We start from the raw sequence: 21,914 nt of genomic DNA on the forward strand, positions 1-21,914 counted from the left end.
GAAACTGACATCTTCTAATGTGATCAAGAGTTGGTGTCGGATAACGCTCTGAATGATTATAATTTAGATTCATCTGTTAGAGTAGCGTTAGGATTATAAAGGAAATCCCAATCTTCCCTTCACTATCTAAATCATTTGCCTGTGTTATTTGAAACTAATTAATTCATCATTTGTATTCTTGTTTAATTATTAATCTTGTTATCAATTAATTTAATCGTATTAGAAATGAATTACCCATTCATCGCCAAGTTGTTGTCTGTCATATTATTTCAAAGTGGGAACTATAGATCAATGAACCAAATTATTGAATATATTTTTGTTATTTACCTCCGTAGGGAGGTGGTGCCCCAAAGTTTTAACAAGTGCAATATTTTATTTTCTAAAATAGTAAACTACGCGACAAGGCTGACAATACTAATACATCACAGGTGTATACAATTAGGGCAGGAGACAATTACAAAAGCAGGAAAACAAACAAGGGCAGGAAGTGAAATAAACACAAGACACAAGAGGCAGGGAACTTCAAGTAAAACAGGAAACAAATAAAACCAAGATCGTGACATTGTATATATAAAAAAATAAATCTGGTGGAGGAATCTGGTTAGTCTGTCATGTTGATGTTTAAAATGTTAGCAGAGTCTGTCCAGAGGAAGGGACGCAAAAAGTCTGGATCATGGAGAATATGTTTCTGTCACGATAGATACTTTGCACAGTCACCTCCAGATCGACTTACTGTTCTCCAAGTGCAGAAGAAGCCCCAGAGGATCGGAGTGAATCTGGACTGGAACGAAGGAAAGCTGTCCTTCTCTGATCTTGATACTAACACACACATACAAACCTTCAGACACACCTTCACAGAGAGGATGTTTCAAATAATTTACACCAGAGATAAACTGAAGATATCACCACTGAAGGTCTGTGTGACAGTGGAACAGAGCAGTTAGAGATAAATAGGATAATTATATTAATCATGTGTTTATTTCTTAAACAGAAAAAGTCACTGAATTTAACCTGTGAAGTTGCACCTGCTATCTCATTACTTAAAGATCAGCCGAGGACAGTGACAGGAGGGAGTACTGCAGTACTAAAGTAGTTGAAGTACTGCAGTAGTTCAAACGCCAAATAACCTTTGAACTCAAACGACTGCAACACTTTTCAGAATAAAAAAGTGTTTCACTTTCCATGAATGTTAAAATGTTCCTTATGCAGATAAAATGAGTCAAAACCTGTTAACCGGTGAGCTGTAGAGGTGTGGTTAGTGTTTGTGGAATGAAACACACCTCTGTGTTACAGGTGATTTAGCAGAGCAGGTTTTGACTAAGCTCCACCCCTCACCTGACTCACTTGAGACAAACAGTTTGTGATTCTTCCTCACTATAGAGACACACAGACTGACGATCAGATTCACCTTCAGACCAAACTAACAACTTCATCTGAGTGAGTTCATCTTCAGGAGAGAAAAGTGGAAAACTACAACACTGCTGCTTCAACCTGCTGACACTCCACACACTGAATGTGAGTTTGACCTTAAAACAGTGAAGTTAGTAGAGGAGGGAGAGGAGCCATGACTGATGTACTTTCTGTGTTTTCAGCTTCACTCAGAGACAAAATGGCTTCCAGATCAGAGGAGGATCTCAGCTGTCCGGTCTGTCATGAAGTCTTTAGAGATCCTGTTGTTCTGTCATGTAGCCACAGCTTTTGTAATGACTGTCTGAGGAGCTGGTGGAGAGAGAAACAAACAGAGGAGTGTCCAGTTTGTAAGACAATATCTTCAAAGAAAAACCCGCCTCGTAACCTGGTGTTAAAGAACCTGTGTGAGTCCTTCTTACTGGAGAGAGATCGGAGAGCTTCAGAGGCTTTCTGCAGTCTGCACTCTGAGAAACTCAAACTCTTCTGTCTGGACCATCTGCAGCCAGTGTGTCTCGTCTGCAGAGATTCAGAGAAACACACCAACCACAGATTCAGACCCATCGATGAAGCTGCTCAACAACACAAGAAGAAACTTCAGGAAACTCTGGAGCCCTTAAAGGAGAAGTTAAAGGGTTTTAAAGGAGTTAAAGGGAAGTTTGATCAAACAGCAGAACACATGAAGGTCCAGGCCCGACGCACAAAGAGGCAGATTCAGGATCAGTTTAAGAAGCTCCACCAGTTTCTAGAGAAGGAAGAGGAGGCCAGGATGGCTGCACTGAGGGAGGAAGAGGAGCAGAAGAGTCAGATGATGAAGGAGAAGATGGAGGCTCTGAGCAGAGAGATAGCAGCTCTTTCAGACACAGTCAGAGCCACAGAGGACGAGCTGAGAGCTGAAGACGTCTCATTCCTCAACAACTACAAGGCTGCAGTGGAAAGAGTCCAGCAGCGCCCCCTGCTGGAGGATCCACAGCTGCTCTCAGGAGCTCTGATAGACGAGACCAAACACCTGGGCAACCTGACCTTCAACATCTGGAACAAGATGAAGGACATGGTCTCCTACAGTGCTGTGATTCTGGACCCAAACACTGCTCATCCAAGACTGTTCATATCTGAAGATCTAATCAGTGTGAGATTAGGAGAGGAACAGCAGTTTCCTGATAATCCAGAGAGGTTTGATGAACGCCGCTCTGTTCTGGGCTCTGAGGGATTTAACTCAGGGACTCACAGCTGGGATGTCGAGGTAGGAGACAGTACAGGCTGGATACTGGGTGTGTTAGCAGAGTCTGTCCAGAGGAAGGGACTCATACAGTCTGGATTATGGAGAATAGGTTTCTGTCAGGATAGATACATTGCATGTTCACCTCCAGCTCTACTAATTGATCTCCAAGTGCAGAAGAAGCTCCAGAGGATCAGAGTGAATCTGGACTGGAACAGAGGAAAGCTGTCGTTCTCTGATCTTGATACTAACACACATATACACACCTTCACACACACTTTCAGTGAGGAGATGTTTCCAATCATTTACACCAGAGATAAACTGAAGATATCACCACTGAAGGTCTGTGTGACAGTGGAACACAGTAGTTATATATATATAGGATAATTATATTGATGATGTGTTTTTTTCTTAAACAGGAAACGTTACTGAATTTAACATGTGAAGTTGCACCTGCTGTCTCATTACTTGAAAGATGATTATTTTTCTTTCACTTGTCTGTTTAATAATGTTTTTGTTATTAATTAGTTCAACAATTTGCTTTTTGTTACCATAATCAACCTTTTTTTAAACTGTAAAAATGTTTCATTTAGTTTCTGATGTTTATGTTTGAATCTTTATTTGAATTTTTTCTCTTAACGGTTTCATTTTAAATTGTTTATTTTTTCATTATTTTGATTAATGTGTTTGGAGCCCTTAAGACCAGAGGCCTTTCTCATTTCTCCATTTTTATGTTGGAAATGTGCCTTGAACGACTTCATTCCAATCGCATTCCTTAAAGACATTTAATCTTGATATTACTTCGTTTTTATATTGATTATAGAATACATCCAACTCAACTGCTATAATCGTGACATGATGCTTACAAGTGCAAACAGCTGCTGTTGTCAAATTACTATATAAACAACAACATTCTCTTGCATTTGGTGCTAATGTTCTGTATTTCATGTCGTCACATGGACAGACAGGACTTTGTGTGTAAAAAATATATATCACTCAATTATATACTGTATAGAATGTCACTCTTTATTTGAATAGTACTTTTTCAACATTTGTAGTGCTTAAGACCAAAAATTATAAAAACATATAGTATATATATATGCATGTATGTATGTATGTATGTATGTATGTATGTATGTATGTACGTATGTATGCATGTATGTATGTTAAATAAAAAGTTGTACATCAGCCTGGCATGTGTGAGGATTATATTGGTTATAACATCTAAACAAGGAAATACATCTACCTTTGCTGTGCTAGCAAAAACATAGCCTCTGTAAAGTCTCTCTTGTCCCAGCCTGTTGTGTATTAACCGAATACAGAAGGTTTCTAGCTGACCTTGACCTACCAGTTGCCATAGCCAGCTTGGCCTTATCAAGCATATAGAGTGAGACAGGTGATGAGAGACACACAGTTGACCTGACTTTCAGACAGTTACCTTTAACCTACAAGAGGGAAGTTTAATATACAATAAGGAAAATTCCTTCACCGTTCTGACGTCAGCCACGATGTTTTGAAGATTTGATTTTTATGTCGTTTTTGCCGTCGCCATCTTGGATAACGGCCATCGCCATCTTGGTTTTCACAACCAGTGATCCTAAGTGACCATATTTGTACTGAGGAGGAGTGATGTAGTGATGCCGTATAAGTGTTAGAGACCTGTCAATCACAGTAGCCCCGCCCTAAAGCATACCCTGCTTTATGGTCTGTTTGACTCTAAATGGAGCATCATTTACTAAATGAACATCATGCTGTATTGAAGAAGACTTGAAACTAGAGATTGAGACCATAAACTCATGTTTACAATGTTTACTGAGGGAATAAATCAAGAGAGAAGTAGAGTCATTTTCTCATAGACTTCTATACAACCAGAGGAGTCGCCCCCTGATGGACAATAGAAGCAGGTGCAACTTCACAGGTTTAAGACATTCCCACATCGGCTTTTCAGAGCTGGAGGTTGTCGCCTTGCAGGAACTCACTGGTTGAAACCCAGCTCTCCTGATGCAGCTGGCGCACAGAAAGCTACTCGACAGTTACCAACTTAAGGTAAACTAAAGGCCTGAGGTCCCTTTGCCCTAGAGCAGCTGGTTTGCAGCAACAGTAGGTTTGAGATGATCTCACTATTGAGAGATCCTACACCAGAAGAGACACCGTCTGGGTGGATGACAACAGGTGTTTCTAGTTGTTTCGGACGTGTTCCAGCGATGGCTGAGTTGATTTTTAAAGAGGAAGCTGGTTGGTCTGTCATGTTGATGTTTAAAATGGTGTAATGTTTTTCCATAAAAGTTTTTCATATAAAGACGTGATCTCAGAGCAGAGATCTTATTCATCATCTGTTTCTTTTTCAGATTAAACACATCAAAGGGCTGACAGAGCTCCACCCCTTAAATGGCATCACCTGAGACAAACAGGAAACAGTTTGTTACAGTTCAGTTCTTAGTGAGAAGAGGACACTGACAGACAGACAGTAAAATTTACCTTCATTTCAAATCTGTGACTTCAGCTAATGACATTGACAGGAGGGAGTACTGCAGTACTAAAGTAGTTGAAGTACTGCAGTTGTTCCAATGCCAAATAACTTTTATACTCAAACGACTGCAACACTTTTCAGAATAAAAAAGCCAAAGTGTTTCACTCCATGAAAGTGAAAATGTTCCTTATGCAAATATAATAAGGTAAAACCTGTTTCCCGGTGAGCTGTAGAGGTGTGGTTAGTGTTTGTGGAATGAAAGACACCTCTGTGTTACAGGTGATTTAGCAGAGCAGGTTTTGACTAAGCTCCACCCCTCACCTGACACATCTGAGACAAACAGTTTGTGATTCTTCCTCACTATAGAGACACACAGACTGAAAGAGAGACGATCAGATTCACCTTCAGACCAAACTAACAACTTCCTCTGAGTGAGTTCATCTTCAGGAGAGAAAATTGGAAAACTACAACAACTGCTGCTTCAACCTGCTGACACTCCACACACTGAATGTGAGTTTGACTTTAAAACAGTGAAGTTAGTAGAGGAGGGAGAGGAGCCATGACTGATGTACTTTCTGTGTTTTCAGCTTCACTCAGAGACAAAATGGCTTCCAGATCAGAGGAGGATCTCAGCTGTCCGGTCTGTCATGAAGTCTTTAGAGATCCTGTTGTTCTGTCATGTAGCCACAGCTTCTGTAAAGACTGTCTGATGAGATGGTGGAGAGAGAAACAAACAGAGGAGTGTCCAGTTTGTAAGACAATATCTTCAACAAAAAACCCACCTCGTAACCTGGTGTTAAAGAACCTGTGTGAGTCCTTCTTACTGGAGAGAGATCAGAGAGCTTCAGAGGCTTTCTGCAGTCTGCACTCTGAGAAACTCAAACTCTTCTGTCTGGACCATCAGCAGCCAGTGTGTCTCGTCTGCAGAGATTCAGAGAAACACACCAACCACAGATTCAGACCCATCGTTGAAGTTGCTCAACAACACAAGAAGAAACTTCAGGAAACTCTGGAGCCCTTAAAGGAGAAGTTAAAGGTTTTTAGAGAAGTTAAAGTGGAAGTTTGATCAAACAGCAGAACACATGAAGGTCCAGGCCCGACGCACAGAGAGTCAGATTAAGAAGCAGTTTAAGAAGCTCCACCAGTTTCTAGAGCAGGAAGAGGAGGCCAGGATGGCTGCACTGAGGGAGGAAGAGGAGCAGAAGAGTCAGATGATGAAGGAGAAGATGGAGGCTCTGAGCAGAGAGATAGCAGCTCTTTCAGACACAGTCAGAGCCACAGAGGACGAGCTGAGAGCTGAAGACGTCTCATTCCTCAACAACTACAAGGCTGCAGTGGAAAGAGTCCAGCAGCGCCCCCTGCTGGAGGATCCACAGCTGCTCTCAGGAGCTCTGATAGACGAGGCCAAACACCTGGGCAACCTGACCTTCAACATCTGGAACAAGATGAAGGACATGGTCTCCTACAGTGCTGTGATTCTGGACCCAAACACTGCTGATCCAAGACTCTTCATGTCTGAAGATCTGATCAGTGTGAGACGAGGAGAGAAACAGCAGCTTCCTGATAATCCAGAGAGGATTGATAAATTCTGCTCTGTTCTGGGCTCTGAAGGATTTAACTCAGGGACTCACAGCTGGGATGTCGAGGTAGGAGACAGTACAGCCTGGTTAGTGGGTGTGTTAGCAGAGTCTGTCCAGAGGAAAGGAGATATACGGTCTGGATTATGGAGAATAATGTTGTCTAAACATAAATACGTTGCATGTTCACCTCCAGATCTAGTAACTGAACTCGTAGTTCAGAAGAAGCCCCAGAGGATCAGAGTGAATCTGGACTGGAACAGAGGAAAGCTGTCCTTCTCTGATCTTGATACTAACACACACATACACACCTTCACACACACCTTCACAGAGAGGATGTTTCCATTCATTTACACCAGAGATAAACTGAAGATATCACCACTGAAGGTCTGTGTGACAGTGGAACACAGTAGTTAAAGCTAAATAGGATAATTATATTGATTATGTGTTTCATTCTTAAACAGCAAAAGTCACTGAATTTAACCTGTGAAGTTGCACCTGCTGTCTCATTACTGAAAAGATGATTATTTTTCTTTCATTTGTCTGCTTCAATGTTTTTGTTTTTAATTAGTTCAACAATTTGCTTATTGTTACTATTATCAACCTTTTTTTTTTTACATGTCCCATTTTTTCATTTAGTTTCTGATGTTTATGTTTGGTTCTTTTTTTTCGTTTTTCTCGAAACGATTTTCACCAGAGGCCTTTCTCATTTCCCCATTTTTATGTTGGAAATGCGCCTTGAGCGACTTTGTTGTAACCACTTTCCTTAAAGACATTTAATCTTGATATTACTTCATTTTTTAGAATTGATAGAATACATCGTATTCAACTGCTATAATTGTGACATGATGCTTACAAGTGCAAACAGCTCTAAATACTATATGAACACCAACATTCTCTTGCATTTGGTGCTAATGTTCTCTATTTCATGTCGTCACAGAGACAGACATGACTGTGTTTGTGTGTAAAAAATATATACCACTCAATCATATACTGTATAGAATGTCTCTTTATTTGAATAGTGCTTTTTCAACATTTGTATTGCTTAAGACCAATAATTGTCGAAAGCCTTCGGTATATAGTATATATAAAAAAGGCATGACATCCGATTCTTCTTTCCGATTCGTCACATTGTGAATTGAATTTAAAGTAAATAAATAGGCTGATATGAACACTGTTGTGACAGAACATCAACAACAATGGACAGCTGATGCAGCCATGACGCACATCGTATTTAATTGAAGTCGTTTTAAAATGATGCTCCGGGGCAGCAATGTAATAAATAAATAATGTCGACGCCTCTCTCCTTTCATCTCCTCCTCCACTCGTGTCTCCTGTGGGCGGGACTAAGACACAAGGAGAGTAGGCGAGGAAAGGAATCGAGGATGTGAGAAAAGAGAAACACTGACGGGATCCAAATAAGGAATAAAGGAGGAGTTTATCAATAACTGCATTGACTTTTAGTCCGATGTGATGCTCAAACTATAAAAATACGTCTCTATATGCTGTCTTTGTCTTTGACTGCAGCATTTTGGAAGATATTTAATCATCTCTTGGCTGAAAAGGTCATTTATAGCGAAACAAAATTTCATCATATAACATTATAAAGTGATGACATATTTGCTTAGTAGAGTATGTTAAACATTGTTTTAAACTTGCACATTGTCAATTATTCAATAATTTCTTCATTCTGTCTTTGAATTGTATACAAGTCTTTTCAAATTAAACATGTGAAACCTTTCATTGGTATTCGTTTGTTGGTATTAGAGGATAATAGCTTTTGTTCTTCTCAACCTGCTTTAATGTTTAATTCACATTTGTAACTACTAAAAGACAAATTAGCTACAGAAGCAGCCAACACCGAGCTCTGGAAGGACAATATTAATATTAAAACTACTTGTGTTTACAGTTGAGACGTCGTCTAAAATCAAGCAGGTAGCGGACATGTTTTATTCTTCAAGTCTCTGCATGTTGAGCTTTGATGTCACATTAAAACAACACGCTGAACACACTCCTGCATGTGCATGCCGTTATTAAAAACACACACACACACGGCTTCCTCCTGCAGGAACACACACAGACAGACGGAGAAATTAGGACGGAGGAGGAAACAGCTTGGTTCATGAGTCAGAAATGTTAGCCTGTTAGCTTGTTAGCCTGTGGATATTATTGCAGACTTTGTTGAGACTCGTTTGACAGTTTGGTTCACACATACAGACACACGGTAGTATTCAGTCTCTTGCCTCTCAAGAAGCCGCAGCTATGTGTGTGTGTGTGTGCGGGTTCAAGTCTTCAGGTGTTGACTGATGACGTCACTCTGACTTCACCTTTCAGTCTTAAAAACAGACCGAGCATGGGACCGCTTCCTGGTTTCAGCTTTGAAGACTGAGTGACAGAGTCTGACAACATCTACTGAGTGTTGTTGTTCAGTGTGTGTGTGTGTGTGTGTGTGTGTGTGTGTGTGTGTGTGTGTGTGTGTGTGTGTGTGTGTGTGTGGAGTCAAAGGTCAATTCAAATTTTTGTTGGTTTTGTTTGGCAACGTGTATTTATCATACAATTATTCAGATGATATGAACTTGAACTTGAGTGATGTTTATGTTTAGTCTCCTGTCATATTTGAACAGCAGTCCGTGTGTTTTAAAAGAACGTTGAAGGTATTAGCAGTCTATAGTAAGAACATTTAAGTTACTTATTTTTAAATATTTTAAATTGTGGCCAGGAAATTAAGATCAAGATATTATGGATCCTTTTATCCATCCATCCATCCATCCATTTGATTCCTCTGTTTATCCGGGGAATCGGAAGTACTGACTCTAAACCTGGCTGCTTCACACTCGGCTGCAACCAGCTGCAGTTGTTCTTGTTGAGGGTCACATTCTGATGGAACCAACAGAATCACATCATCTGCAAAGAGTCGAGACGCAATTGGGAAGTCCTCTCACTGGAAACATGGTCCATTATCGATCTTTGGCCTTGGTTGCTTGGCTCCAAGTACACTTTTGAACCGCCCCCTGCTCGAACATGGTCTTTGTTGTGGCGAGTCCATGACAAGCACAGAGTCCAATAAACAAAGCACCACTTGGGTTCAGATCAGGCAGGATGTTCCTCTCGAACATCCCCCTCCAGGTATCTCCATCGTTGTCGTTGTGTAGGTTTAAGTCCACCAGCAGGCTATGGAGTCCCCAGTCGGCGCCCTTTCCTGGATTCAACCCATCGGCTACCAAGAAGGCTGGATGTTCCAAACTGCTGTTTGGTGCATAAGCACAAAGACTTCCACGACCTGCAGTCACATTGAAGCGACCATCCCGTTCTCCTGGTTGAACTCCTATACAGCGGGACATCTCCAGAAAAGTTGAGAGTCCAGCCCCTCTCCAGGAGTTTGCTCCCAAAACCAGTGCTATGCACGGAGGTGTGATCATGCTAACTATTGCACCTGCTTATGACTTATGATATTGTGGAAATTATGTTGGGGTCATGATATTGTGGACATTGCAATTCGGTCATTATATTGTGTACATGATATTGTGGACATTATGTTGGGGTCATGATAATGTGGACATTATTTTTTGGACATTATGCTGTGGTGATGATATTGTGGACATTATATTGTGTACATGATATTGTGGACAATGCAATTTGGACATTATAATGTGACTGAAAAAAACATTATGTATAAATGACCTACCTGGTAGTGAAAAATGCTACATAAATAAAACAAGTTATTATTAATACTTTTATTAAGAGAAGAGCATAAATAAGTTCAGTAAATGTGTATGAAGTTGTATTTTCTCTAATCACCCGAAGAGAAACTGTTGTGTATGAACTGTTCAATTCAGGCCATGTAACTCTCAGGTTACAGGTGTGTGTGTGTAAACAGTCATCAGTGTGTGTTGTGTGATGAGAGGCTGACAGGAAGGGTGTGTGTCGCTGATGTCTTTCATCTGGAAACACGGGATTTAGGAAGAGGAAACTGCAAACACTCATTTCTATCTGCCGATGCCCCTTTGATGTTTAGCAGTCGACTGTTGCAACAAATATGATTCCAAAGAGATTTGTGATTTTGTTGTAGTTTCTTAATAACAAATCAGTGATCAGTTTCCTCTCAGCTCCATCACAGTGTGATTTGATCAACCATGATTTAACAATCTCAAAGAATCTAATGTTTTATACTCATGAGAAACGACACGGCTTGTTCGTTCCTGTCTCTTTACCTGATGTCCTGTCACACACCTGGAGGGGCGGAGCTTCAGCGAGTAAAGCCAGCTAAAGCTTCAGCGTTTCATCCTGCAGCCCCAGACAGGAGGAAACACTGCAGCAGCATCTGAAGGTGAGACAAAGACAACACAGCTTCTCATTACATTTTATATTTTTTTTTACATAGAAATATATATATATATATATATATATATATATATATACACACACACACACACACAAACTGTGGTTTTATATAATATACTTTGCAGCTGTACATCATGTTTGTATATAAGGTATATTTTTTATGAGCTTCAGTTTACAGCTTTCAGTCGCTGCTTTAATCTCCGTTTAATGTCTGTTCTCCGATTTTATTAATGTTATATTTAATTAACTCAATGATCAATAAGTGGGGGGAAGTACATTTACTCACTTACTGTACTTGAGTACAATTCTGAGGTACTTTACTGTAAATATATTGTATTCTGTATTTCAATGTTCTGCTCTTTTGTACATCTATTCCACTAAAACTCTGAGGGACTTATTGTATTTTTTAACTCCGCTACATTTATCCGACTGTTACTTTGAACATTTGTATTGTTATTACAAAATATATAAACTAATAAATGATGATACATTATGCATTATTAAACTACCCAGCAGTATACAGTAAATAAAATGAGCCAAACACTTACAAGGTGGAACATTAAAGTGATTAACATTAATGCATCAATAATAATAATCCAATTATTATATATTATTCTGAAATGGGACATTCTACAGATGACTTTTGCCTTCTTACTCTACTTTTGAGTAAAATTTTAAAAGCAGGTCTTTTACTAATAATGCAGTATTTTACACTTTGGTACAAGCACTTTTAATGAAAACACAGTTCTAATTTAAGAATAAATAACGAAATCAGTTAAGTGTTTTTAATACATACAAGTATGGTCTTGACCGTGCAAAATCAAGGTCCACTTGTTAGCTTTTCCCGCAGCTTTCAAACCACATCTCAGTCTTCAGCGTTGTCGTCATCAGAACACTAAGGGTAAAAGTCTGGTTTCTTTGGTGACATAGACCCTAACATGCTAGCTAACTAAAAAGGTGCTATTCTCAGTTTTCTTTGAATGTTCCGTTTATTCCTCCTGACAATTACTTCCCTGGATTTTTCATCATTTTACTATGAATAACATAATAAGTATTTACAGCTGTATTTGATGTCTTCCTGTCTGCTCACTGTGTGAAACCAGTTTATACTTGGACAGAGGAGCTACAATAAAACTGGATATTAGCTGATAAGCCATGATAGCTTCCTTCATTTTAAACTTCAAAAGCTAATTAAGGATCTGAGCAAGTTAAGTCTGGTAACCTTAATTCTGTTAGTGTGAAACTGTGAAGTGCAACTGAACTGACGACAGGATATAACTAGAAAGGTGCACTCAGTAGCGGGCAGATCGCCACCAAGTGTGTCTGCAACGACGATTGATTGAATAGACAATTTGCTGACCCCCCACCCCACCACCACTACCACCTTGACACAAATGGACTTCATTAAAAATCAAAAACAAGTGGGGATGTATGCAGGCAATCGGCTCAAAGTTAATTTACAATCTTGCCAAAAACAACATTAAAGTCACCTCAAGGTGTCTGCTCACGTAGCAGTAGTTGAGTGGCGGCGATGTACTCAGCAGTGTGTGTTTACTGGTAGTTCCATTAGCCAAAAATACTGTCCAAAACCAGAAGTGAACAAACGTGTTTCTGCCCCACTCAGCTGTGTTATCAATAGCAGACTACTACAGGCCAGGGGGCATCAAGAGTAGTGAGTGAAGAGTCAGCAGGAAGTATAAAACAGGCAATAAAATATGTTTCGAGAAAGTGTGAGTCAACGCAACCACAAGAGGTCCTAAAGCTTGCAGCCGTAACTTGGCACCCAAAATATTATGCAGTTTGCTGCAGCAGAATAAGAGATTGTCCGTGGACAGACACAGAGGTGCACACACGGTCACAGACGCACACGACTGATCGCATGATCCTCCTGGCAGAGATAAAGATAAAAATAGTACAAGAAGTACAATTTATTAATTTGGCACAATCGAACTTTGAGAACGCACACAGAGCGAGGTAACGAGTGCCTCCTAACTAACAGACGTCACACAGTTGCTCTGGAAGAGACTTTTGTTTTGGAAAAATCTTTACATTTTTATTTGTTTGGCACTTCAAAATCCACACCTACAAAGTGCTTCACAAAAAAATAAAAAGGAGGTAGTACTCAACAGTATTAATGACAAGGCAAACAGGACTGGAAAATACTCGTATACATACATACATACATATACAAAACTGCTGAACTTGGACGTTAAATTTGGTGTGCCAGGGACCCTCGATCATTATTGAACCACAACGGTGAGACTGGGCTCTAATTATGTATTCAGTCAGTTTTTCTTCGGATGTTCAAACTGTGATTTGTTCAGCTGATATTTCAATAGTGCTAACCCTAAACCAACCTTATATTTCCATTGTGAAGTCTGAAGAGGAGCTTTGCAAAAGTAACACCGTTAATTCCAGCTTGTTATTGGCTGTATTATTGTAAAACACTAGACGCTGAAACAGGAAGCTGTGGTTAATTAAATCTGCAGACATTTTGTTTCTTTAACCAACGATGGTGATTTCTTCTTTTGTTATTCAACTGTTGCTAAGAAGATCTTTGTCTCTTTCAGGTGTCAGTCTGGTTGAACCATTGTGGAGCTTTTTTTTCTGTGTACTAAAATAAATAACATCTATTTGTAGGGAGGTTTTTCTACAAGCTTAAAGCACTAAAGACCATTAAGACGTAAATAGTTCTCTATTTACAGCTGACTGGACAAAATCAAGCTTTACAGCAGGAGATTACAAACCTTTAAACAGCAGGGTATATACAGGTGCATCTCAATAAATTAGAATATCATGGAAAAGTTCGTTTATTTCGATAATTCAATTCAAAAAGTGAAACTCATATTATATAGATTCATTACACACAGAGTGAAATATTTCAAGCGTTTATTTCTTTTAATTTTGATGATTATGGCTTACAGCTAATGAAAACCCAAAATTCAGTATCTCAGAAAATTAGAATATTGTGAAAAAGTTCTCACGATGTCCCACTCTTGTCAGCTAATTAACCCAAAACACCTGCAAAGGTTTCCTGAACCTTTAAATGGTCTCTAGGGCTGGTTCAGTAGGCTACACAATCATGGGGAAGACTGCTGACTTGACAGTTGTCCAGAAGACAGTCATTGACACAAAAGGTCATTGCTAAAGACGCCGGCTGTTCACAGAGTGCTGTATCCAAGCATATTCATAGAAAGTTGAGTGGAAGGAAAAAGTGTGGTAGAAAAAGGTGCACAAGCAACAGGGATAACCGCAGCCTTGAGAGGATTGTGAAGCAACGGCCATTCAAGAATTTGGGGGAGATTCACAAGGAGTGGACTGAGGCTGGAGTCAGTGCATCAAGAGCCACGCACCACGCATTCCTCGTGTCAAGCCACTCCTGAACCAGAGACAACGTCAGAAGCGTCTTACCTGGGCTAAGGAGAAAAAGGACTGGACTGTTGCTCAGTGGTCCTCTTTTCAGATGAAAGTAAATTTTGCATTTCATTTGGAAATCAAGGTCCCAGAGTCTGGAGGAAGAGTGGAGAGGCACAGAATCCAAGTTGCTTGAAGTCCAGTGTGAAGTTTCCACAGTCAGTGATGATTTGTGGAGCCATGTCATCTGCTGGTGTTGGTCCAAAGTCAACGCAGCCGTCTACCAGGACATTTTAGAGCACTTCATGCTTCCTTCCGCTGACAAGCTTTATGGAGATGCTGATTTCATTTCCCAGCAGGACTTGGCACCTGCCCACACTGCCAAAAGTACCAATACCTGGTTTAATGACCATGGTATCACTGTGCTTGATTGGCCAGCAAACTCGCTTGACCTGAACCCCATAGAGAATCTGTTGGGTATTGTCAAGAGGAAGATGAGACACCAGACCCAACAATGCAGACGAGCTGAAGGCCGCTATCAAAGCAACCTGGGCTTCCATAACACCTCAGCAGTGCCACAGGCTGATCGCCTCCATGCCACGCCGCATTGATGCAGTAATTCATGCAAAAGGAGCCCCGACCAAGTATTGAGTGCATATATATATATATATAAAAAAAAAAAAAAAAAAAATATATATATATATATATATATATATAATATATATATATATATATATATGAACATACTTTTCAGTAGGCTGACATTTCTGTTTTAAAAATCCTTTGTATTATTGGTCTTATGTAATATTCTAATTTTCTGAGATACTGAATTTTGGGTTTTCATTAGCTGTAAGCCATAATCATCAAAATTAAAAGAAATAAACGCTTGAAATATTTCACTCTGTGTGTAATGAATCTATATAATATATGAGTTTCACTTTCTGAATTGAATTATCGAAATAAACGAACTTTTCCATGATATTCTGATTTATTGAGATGCACCTGTATATTGTATGTTTGATCAAAGTTACTGTGTTTCAGGTGGTTTCTCTCATCTCTGTTTGTGTCTCTGCAGGTCAACAAGATGAAGCTTCACTGAGGTGTGTTTACTGGTCCGTGGTGTGTTCACTGGTCCGTGGTGTGTTTACAGGGTCCTGTGGTGTGTTTACAGGTCCGTGGTGTGTTTACAGGTCCGTGGTGTGTTTACTGGTCTGTGGTGTGTTTACTGGGCCTGTGGTGTGTTTACTGGGTGTTCCTGTGGTGTGTTTACAGGTCCGTGGTGTGTTTACAGGTCTGTGGTGTGTTTACAGGTCTGTGGTGTGTTTACTGGTCCGTGGTGTGTTTACTGGGCCTGTGCTGTGTTAACTGGTCCGTGGTGTGTTAACTGGTCCGTGGTGTGTTTACAGGTCTGTGGTGTGTTTACTGGGCCTGTGGTGTGTTAACTGGTGGTCTGTGGTGTGTTTACTGGGCCTGTGGTGTGTTAACTGGTCCGTGGTGTGTTTACAGGTCATGTTTACTGGGTCTGTGGTCCGCTTACTGGTTCATTTGCTGGGTCCGTGGTGTGTTTACTGGGTCCGTGGTGCGTTTACAGGTCTGGTTGTTTACAGGTCTGTGGTGTGTTTACAGGTCTGTGGTGTTTTACTGGTTCGTTTAGTGGGTCCGTGGCGTGTTTACTGGGTCCGTGGTGTGTTTACTGGGTCTGTGGTGTATTTACAGGTCGTGTTTACTGGTTCGTTTAGTGGGTCCGTGGCGTGTTTACAGCTCGTGGTGTGTTCACTGGATCCGTTGTCCGTTTACTGGTCCGTGGTGTGTTTACTGGTTATGTTTACTGGTCCGAGGTGTGTTTACTGGTCCGTGGTGTGTTTACTGGTCGTGTTTACTGGTCCGTGGTGTGTTTACAGGTCACATGATGAGCTCCACCTTCCCTCCATCATCTTACCTGAGCTTCAGCGTGTCTCCCCCTGCTGGTCACCGTGAGGATTGCGGCGTCTCTCCAGTCCCCTTCCTCCTCTACCCCCCCGGCATGGACCCCCTGAGGGGCCCCAGACCCGGACTCCTGCCCTACCTGGCCCCCTTCCACCACCACCACCACCACCACGGACACTTCAGCGTCTACGAGTGTCCCTTTGAGCCGGCGTTCATCCAGAAGCGCAACGAGCGCGAGCGTCAGAGGGTGCGGTGCGTGAACCAGGGCTACGCCAAACTGAGGGACCACCTGCCGGGTCAGAGCGCCGACAAGCGCCTCAGCAAGGTGGAGACACTGAGGGCCGCCATCAGGTACATCAAATACCTGCAGGGCCTGGTGGAGCTGGAGGAGGACCGGACTGTGGAGGAGAGTCTGACGGAGACCTGAGACCTCCTTCAACTCCTGTTTGACTTGAACTGAAGCAGAAATACCTGAAGACAAATCATCAACACTGTGGACGGGCATTAGATAATAATAACAATAATAATAACAATAGATGCATTATCATGTGTTTCTATTAACGTTAGAGTGTCTGATGAACTGGACAGAAGAAACATCACTGGGACTGAAAGTTCAGAAAGTTTAAATATAAAAAGGGCCATTTACTACTTTCTTATTTACTTCTTCCAGAGCTTTCACTTGTGGAAGTTTGAAATAATCTCTTTTCATCAGATTTTCATCCATTCAGTGCCAATTAATGACAACAAATGAATACTTTACACGCATGAGTAAACCAAACCTCCTGTTATTAGTGTCAGATATTATAAAAACAGGCTGCAGAATTGACTTTGTAATAACATGAACTCTTGTGCAGCCCTTTAAAGAAAAAGTTCCTGATGTCCTTGTAGGAGAAAATAGCCTGCGTCAAAAAACTGCGATAACAATTGTATTATTATAATTTCCTCTTTTGCAGATTTAAATATTCCTGCCTGATCATAACTACCGTTGCAGCTTCACATTAAAAGCATTTAACATACTTTTAATATGAAGGACTCACAGGAAACGCATTGTTTGTCGGACAGCCTTAAAAAAAAAAAAAAAAACCAGCATTAGTCGTTTACGGTTGAGTGGCCATATTACATATTGTATTTCTGCATCTGCTGCTCTCAAATTTAATTTGAATGATTTAAAAACTTAAAATAATATGATATGTGTAAACTTGTAACTAGATTTAATTGCCAGATATAAGTTTCTGTTCATGGTCCACTTAAAAGATGACGATGCAAATGTAAGATGTAAATCTGTCGTATGTTAAGATGCAACAGACGTCACTGAATTTAGTCGACATCTAGTGTTTGAACTGTTTATGTCAGATATTATAAAAAAGCTGCAGAATTCACTTCATAACAACATGAACTCTTGTGCAGCCCTTTAAAAAAAAAGTCCTGATGTCCTTGTAGGAGAAAATAGTCTGCGTCAAAAAACTGCGATAAAAATTGTATTATTATAATTTCCTCTTTTGCAGATTTAAATCTCCCTGCCTGATCATAACTATTAAAAAATAATTTATTTTCAGAATAGTAACCCTTTAAATGCCATTTTCTTTACATAATGTGAATTGTTTTTTTTCCCACATCCTGGGATATGTCAATGATTATCAATAGTGCTCCATAATACAACAGCAACGCCCCTAGTGGACACCAGGAGAGTAGCATGCATTAGCCCCATAGGGCAAACAAGAGAAAATGTCCCAATCTGCTGGAAAATAGGAAAAAGGACAATTTAGAAGTCTGTGCTGAAGCTTGAGAGGGCCATGGGATCAAATGTTGTGATTTTAATGTGTTTCAATGGGGATGTTTTTGTCCTTTATGTTCTGACTGTCTGTATTTTGTCTAATATTATATTTAATATTTTAGAAGCTGTGGTGCAAAGTCTCAAATTCCAAAAATCTCACACCCTGATAGAATGATAGAAACATTAAAAAAGGCTGAAAATGTTCCTGTGAGGCACAAAAGATAAATTATGTTAGTTCGGCATGTTTTTGTTTACAAACAGAAGCATTGGACACAATAGAAACAGGAAAAGTCAATATATTACGGTTCATCATCAGGGGAACACGAATGATCAGCCCCATTTTCATCACAGTCCATAAACTAGTTGTGTGCCTCAAACTGCAGCAGCTGTTTCTGTGTTTACCTGAAACCCTCCCGTCCTGCAGGTGTCGACAGCTTACAACTGTTGAGTAATCAGCGCCCCCTGCTGGACAAACTGCAGCATCACCGATCTGTTTGGAACATAAAACACCTTTTCACATTTCAAATCCACTTCTTTTGTAAACTCGGTGTTAAATAAAATTGAGCATCAGAGAAAACGTAGAAGGAGAAAAAAGGCAAAGGACCCAGTGTGTGATCATTAAATATTGATTTAATATTCAAGACTCATATTCAGCTGTGAGGAAACGATAAAGCAGAACGAGTTACCCACCAAACGAAGCATTAGAAAAATAAAAACCTTTTTCTTTTTCAGACTAAAATAACACCACAGATTCATCCTGTTGTTTCAACCTGCAGTTTTTCTGTTGGACTCCTTTAAAATTAAATTAAAATGTGGCATTCCCTTCTGAGTATTAACTATTAGTCACGACAACATCAGCTGACAGAAAACGCGACGCCGTGCAGCTATAAACATCAAACATCCGCCAAGACGACCCGGTTCCTCGTGTCTACATGTGTTTCCTGTGTGGAGACTTTATATTAGTGCAACATGCAGACACTTTAACATATTTAACTCCTGACTCAGCTTTAATAAACCCAAACATATTCCTGACGTCACCTGTGTCGTCATCACACCTGGAGGCTGCACCTGTGGAGCTTTTTCATGAGTTTTTGAATGAAGCCGACTGTCTTTTCCTCCGATGTGCTGTTTGATATGACAACATTTTCACTATTTTTGGAATAAAAAGAACATGAAAATAAACATTTGTTTCAGGATTAAATCTTTGAAGGTTTAAAAAGTGGCAATCCCAAAAGATTTACAATGTAAATAAAAATGTCAGTACATGTTGCTGAAGGAGGTAACTTTAAAATAATTAACCGGTCATTATTAAACGGCCGCCCCGATTGAAGTGAAGTAACCAACGACTTTGACTTCTACAGATTCTAGGTGCAGCATAATAATCAGATCACAGAATGATGAAAAAAGGCCAATTTCTTTGTCAAAACAACGATATTTTTAAGTATTTTCCTACGTTTGCTGTTTACTGCCATTAAACAAGGTGCTGCCAACATCAACCAGGACTGAAATCTTAAGGACTGCCACTTTAAACTTGATACTGACACTGGGGGAAAGTATTTTATACATTGTCACATTGTCAAAACAGGCCGTTTGATATGATTTTTGTTTTGTGAATATTAGCCGATGTATTCTCAATGGCTGCCTCTACCTAAACATTCATACGATATGTTTAGAACATTCTTCATTAATAAAGGCTAGATTTAAAGAAGGGCTTTAGAGTGTCATTAATACAAGTTACTGCTGAAGATGAAACGATTAGTCGATTAATACAATCTCTGGTTCTTCTGAAATGCGAAATTTGCGTTTCTTTGTTTTTAGAACTGAATATCTGAGCAGTCAAACTATAAAGGTGCATATTTTCTCCATTTTGTAGACCAAAAAGATGAATTTATTAAATCAAGACGTTAATAATTGTTAGTCGCAACTCTCCAAGAAAACTAATTGTATTCACGTCTTTAAATCCTCGGTTAAATAGACATGATGCTTTCATCTGTGGAGGAACAATGTGACGATGGATGATAATTACTGGATATCAATCAATACTTCTGATAACAGTCGTGGTTTTAGTTCTGAATTTAAATGATAATTTTGCCACTTTAAAAGTTGTCCATCAGCTGTTTTATAAAATAACACTTTTTATGCTTCAGGTGGAACCGACGCTGTGTGAAGGAGATCATTAAAGGGACTTTAATACCGGTTACTCGTATACTGATTAGAGGCAGAACACTATGCATTGATTATCAGTGATTAGTGTGAGAGCAGGCAAGAGGAGCATTTTATTACATTAATAAGATCGATTCATGCAAATCGATCAGATTCCAACACTTCGGTTCCTCCTCCCGTCACCAAACACACAAGCTTTAAATCTTTGGCTTTAAAGTTAAAAGTAGAAGCTTATAAAGAAAAACACCTGAATCACCTCCAAACAGGTGACGTCTGATTAATCTGTGACTGACGGGATCTTTAACTCCGAGTCACAGAAAGAAGCTGCTGTTTCGATCAATAATACAATTTATTTAACAAATCCTCAGTGTGTGTTTTAGGTGGAGCTGAAATCTTTATAAATCAATTAGTGGATTTATTCATAAAAGTCTCTGCTTGTGGTTTCTCAAATGGGAATATCTGCTGTTATTCTCTCGATTAGTTTAACTTTTTTAAATATTGATCAATCGTTTTTTGCCATTTCGAAAGAGAGAAAATCACAAAAGTCAATTCCAGGTTCTCAAATGTGAATTCTCCTGTTAGTTAGATATTTATATATACTTATGTACAGTACCAGTCAAAAGTTTGGACACACCTTCTCATTCAACTACTTTGAAGAATCTAAAATATAAAACATATTCTGGTTTGTTGAGCATTTGTTTGTTTACCACATAATTCCATATGTGTTCCTTCATAGTTTGGATGTCTTCAATATTAATCTACAATGTAGAATTTATTAACAAAATAAATAAAGAAAAACCATTGAATGAGAAGGTGTGTCCAAACTTTTGACTGGTACTATATATATATATATATATATATATATATATACATACATATACATATATACACACATACATATATATATATATACACACATATATATATATATACACACATATACATATATATACACATGTACACATATATATACACAAGTTATCAGTAAGACTCTGGGAACATTTCTCACTATTTTTTGACAATTAACGATGAATAGATTAATTTATTTTATAATCTGGCATTTGAAAGTGTAATGAAAACAATGTTCATTTGAGTCGACCGTTTCCATTTGATGGATTTTTAGAGGCCCGAGGAGGTTAAATTATTTTGACGTCCTAAGAGAAACCGATTTTTTATCATTTTTTAAAACTTTTCCTCGAGTGTTTCTGATGAAAACAGCCGCTTGTTTCTGTGTCTGTGATTTAATCATCGGTACTAAAAACTGAAAATGTGAACCGGATGATTTCACCAACAAACTGGGAACAGCTGCTGATATTTTTAAATGTCTTTCGGTCTCCAGAAAGAAAAAAATGAAAGAAAAGAAGACGGTGTCCAACCAGAACACAGTGAGGACTTCTCAACGAACAGTGAAGCCACGAGTGAAGGAGCCCTTCAGATCACCAGTCAGTATTCTACTAAAGCAGTCGCTGAATCATGTTTCAGTCCAGAGAGACGAAGCTGCAGAAACAAACAAGAGAAGAAGTCAGTTTAGAGTCCATCAGCTCTGTGTGTCCACCTGTCCTCTGTGTCTCTATAGTGTCTCACTGCTTTACAAGTGCAGCTTTTCATTTCCTCAGTATGACGGGTGTTCACCTACAAGGTCGCCTTCAGGCGTCCAGGACGTAGAGGACAGATTGACCCTCA

The 21,914-nt window shown here is 39.5% G+C and overlaps 2 protein-coding genes across 2 annotated transcripts; both read left to right on the forward strand.

Moving 5' to 3' along the window:
• The first annotated feature begins 1,401 nt into the window (after positions 1-1,401).
• LOC129106435 (nuclear factor 7, ovary-like) lies at positions 1,402-4,612 on the forward strand. Its single transcript, XM_054617831.1, has 3 exons — positions 1,402-1,515; positions 1,593-2,990; positions 4,575-4,612. Exons 2-3 carry the CDS (start codon positions 1,610-1,612, stop codon positions 4,610-4,612), a joined length of 1,419 nt encoding a protein of 472 aa, XP_054473806.1. The 5' UTR covers positions 1,402-1,515; positions 1,593-1,609.
• Positions 4,613-5,649: 1,037 nt separating this feature from the next.
• LOC129105281 (nuclear factor 7, ovary-like) lies at positions 5,650-7,090 on the forward strand. Its single transcript, XM_054616218.1, is given in 2 exon segments — positions 5,650-6,147; positions 6,149-7,090. Coding segments are annotated over 2 exon segments (1,434 nt in total). The 5' UTR covers positions 5,650-5,655.
• Positions 7,091-21,914: the final 14,824 nt, after the last annotated feature.

This window comes from Anoplopoma fimbria, chromosome 17 (assembly GCF_027596085.1).
Source record: "Anoplopoma fimbria isolate UVic2021 breed Golden Eagle Sablefish chromosome 17, Afim_UVic_2022, whole genome shotgun sequence".
Taxonomy (NCBI): Eukaryota; Metazoa; Chordata; class Actinopteri; order Perciformes; family Anoplopomatidae; genus Anoplopoma; species Anoplopoma fimbria.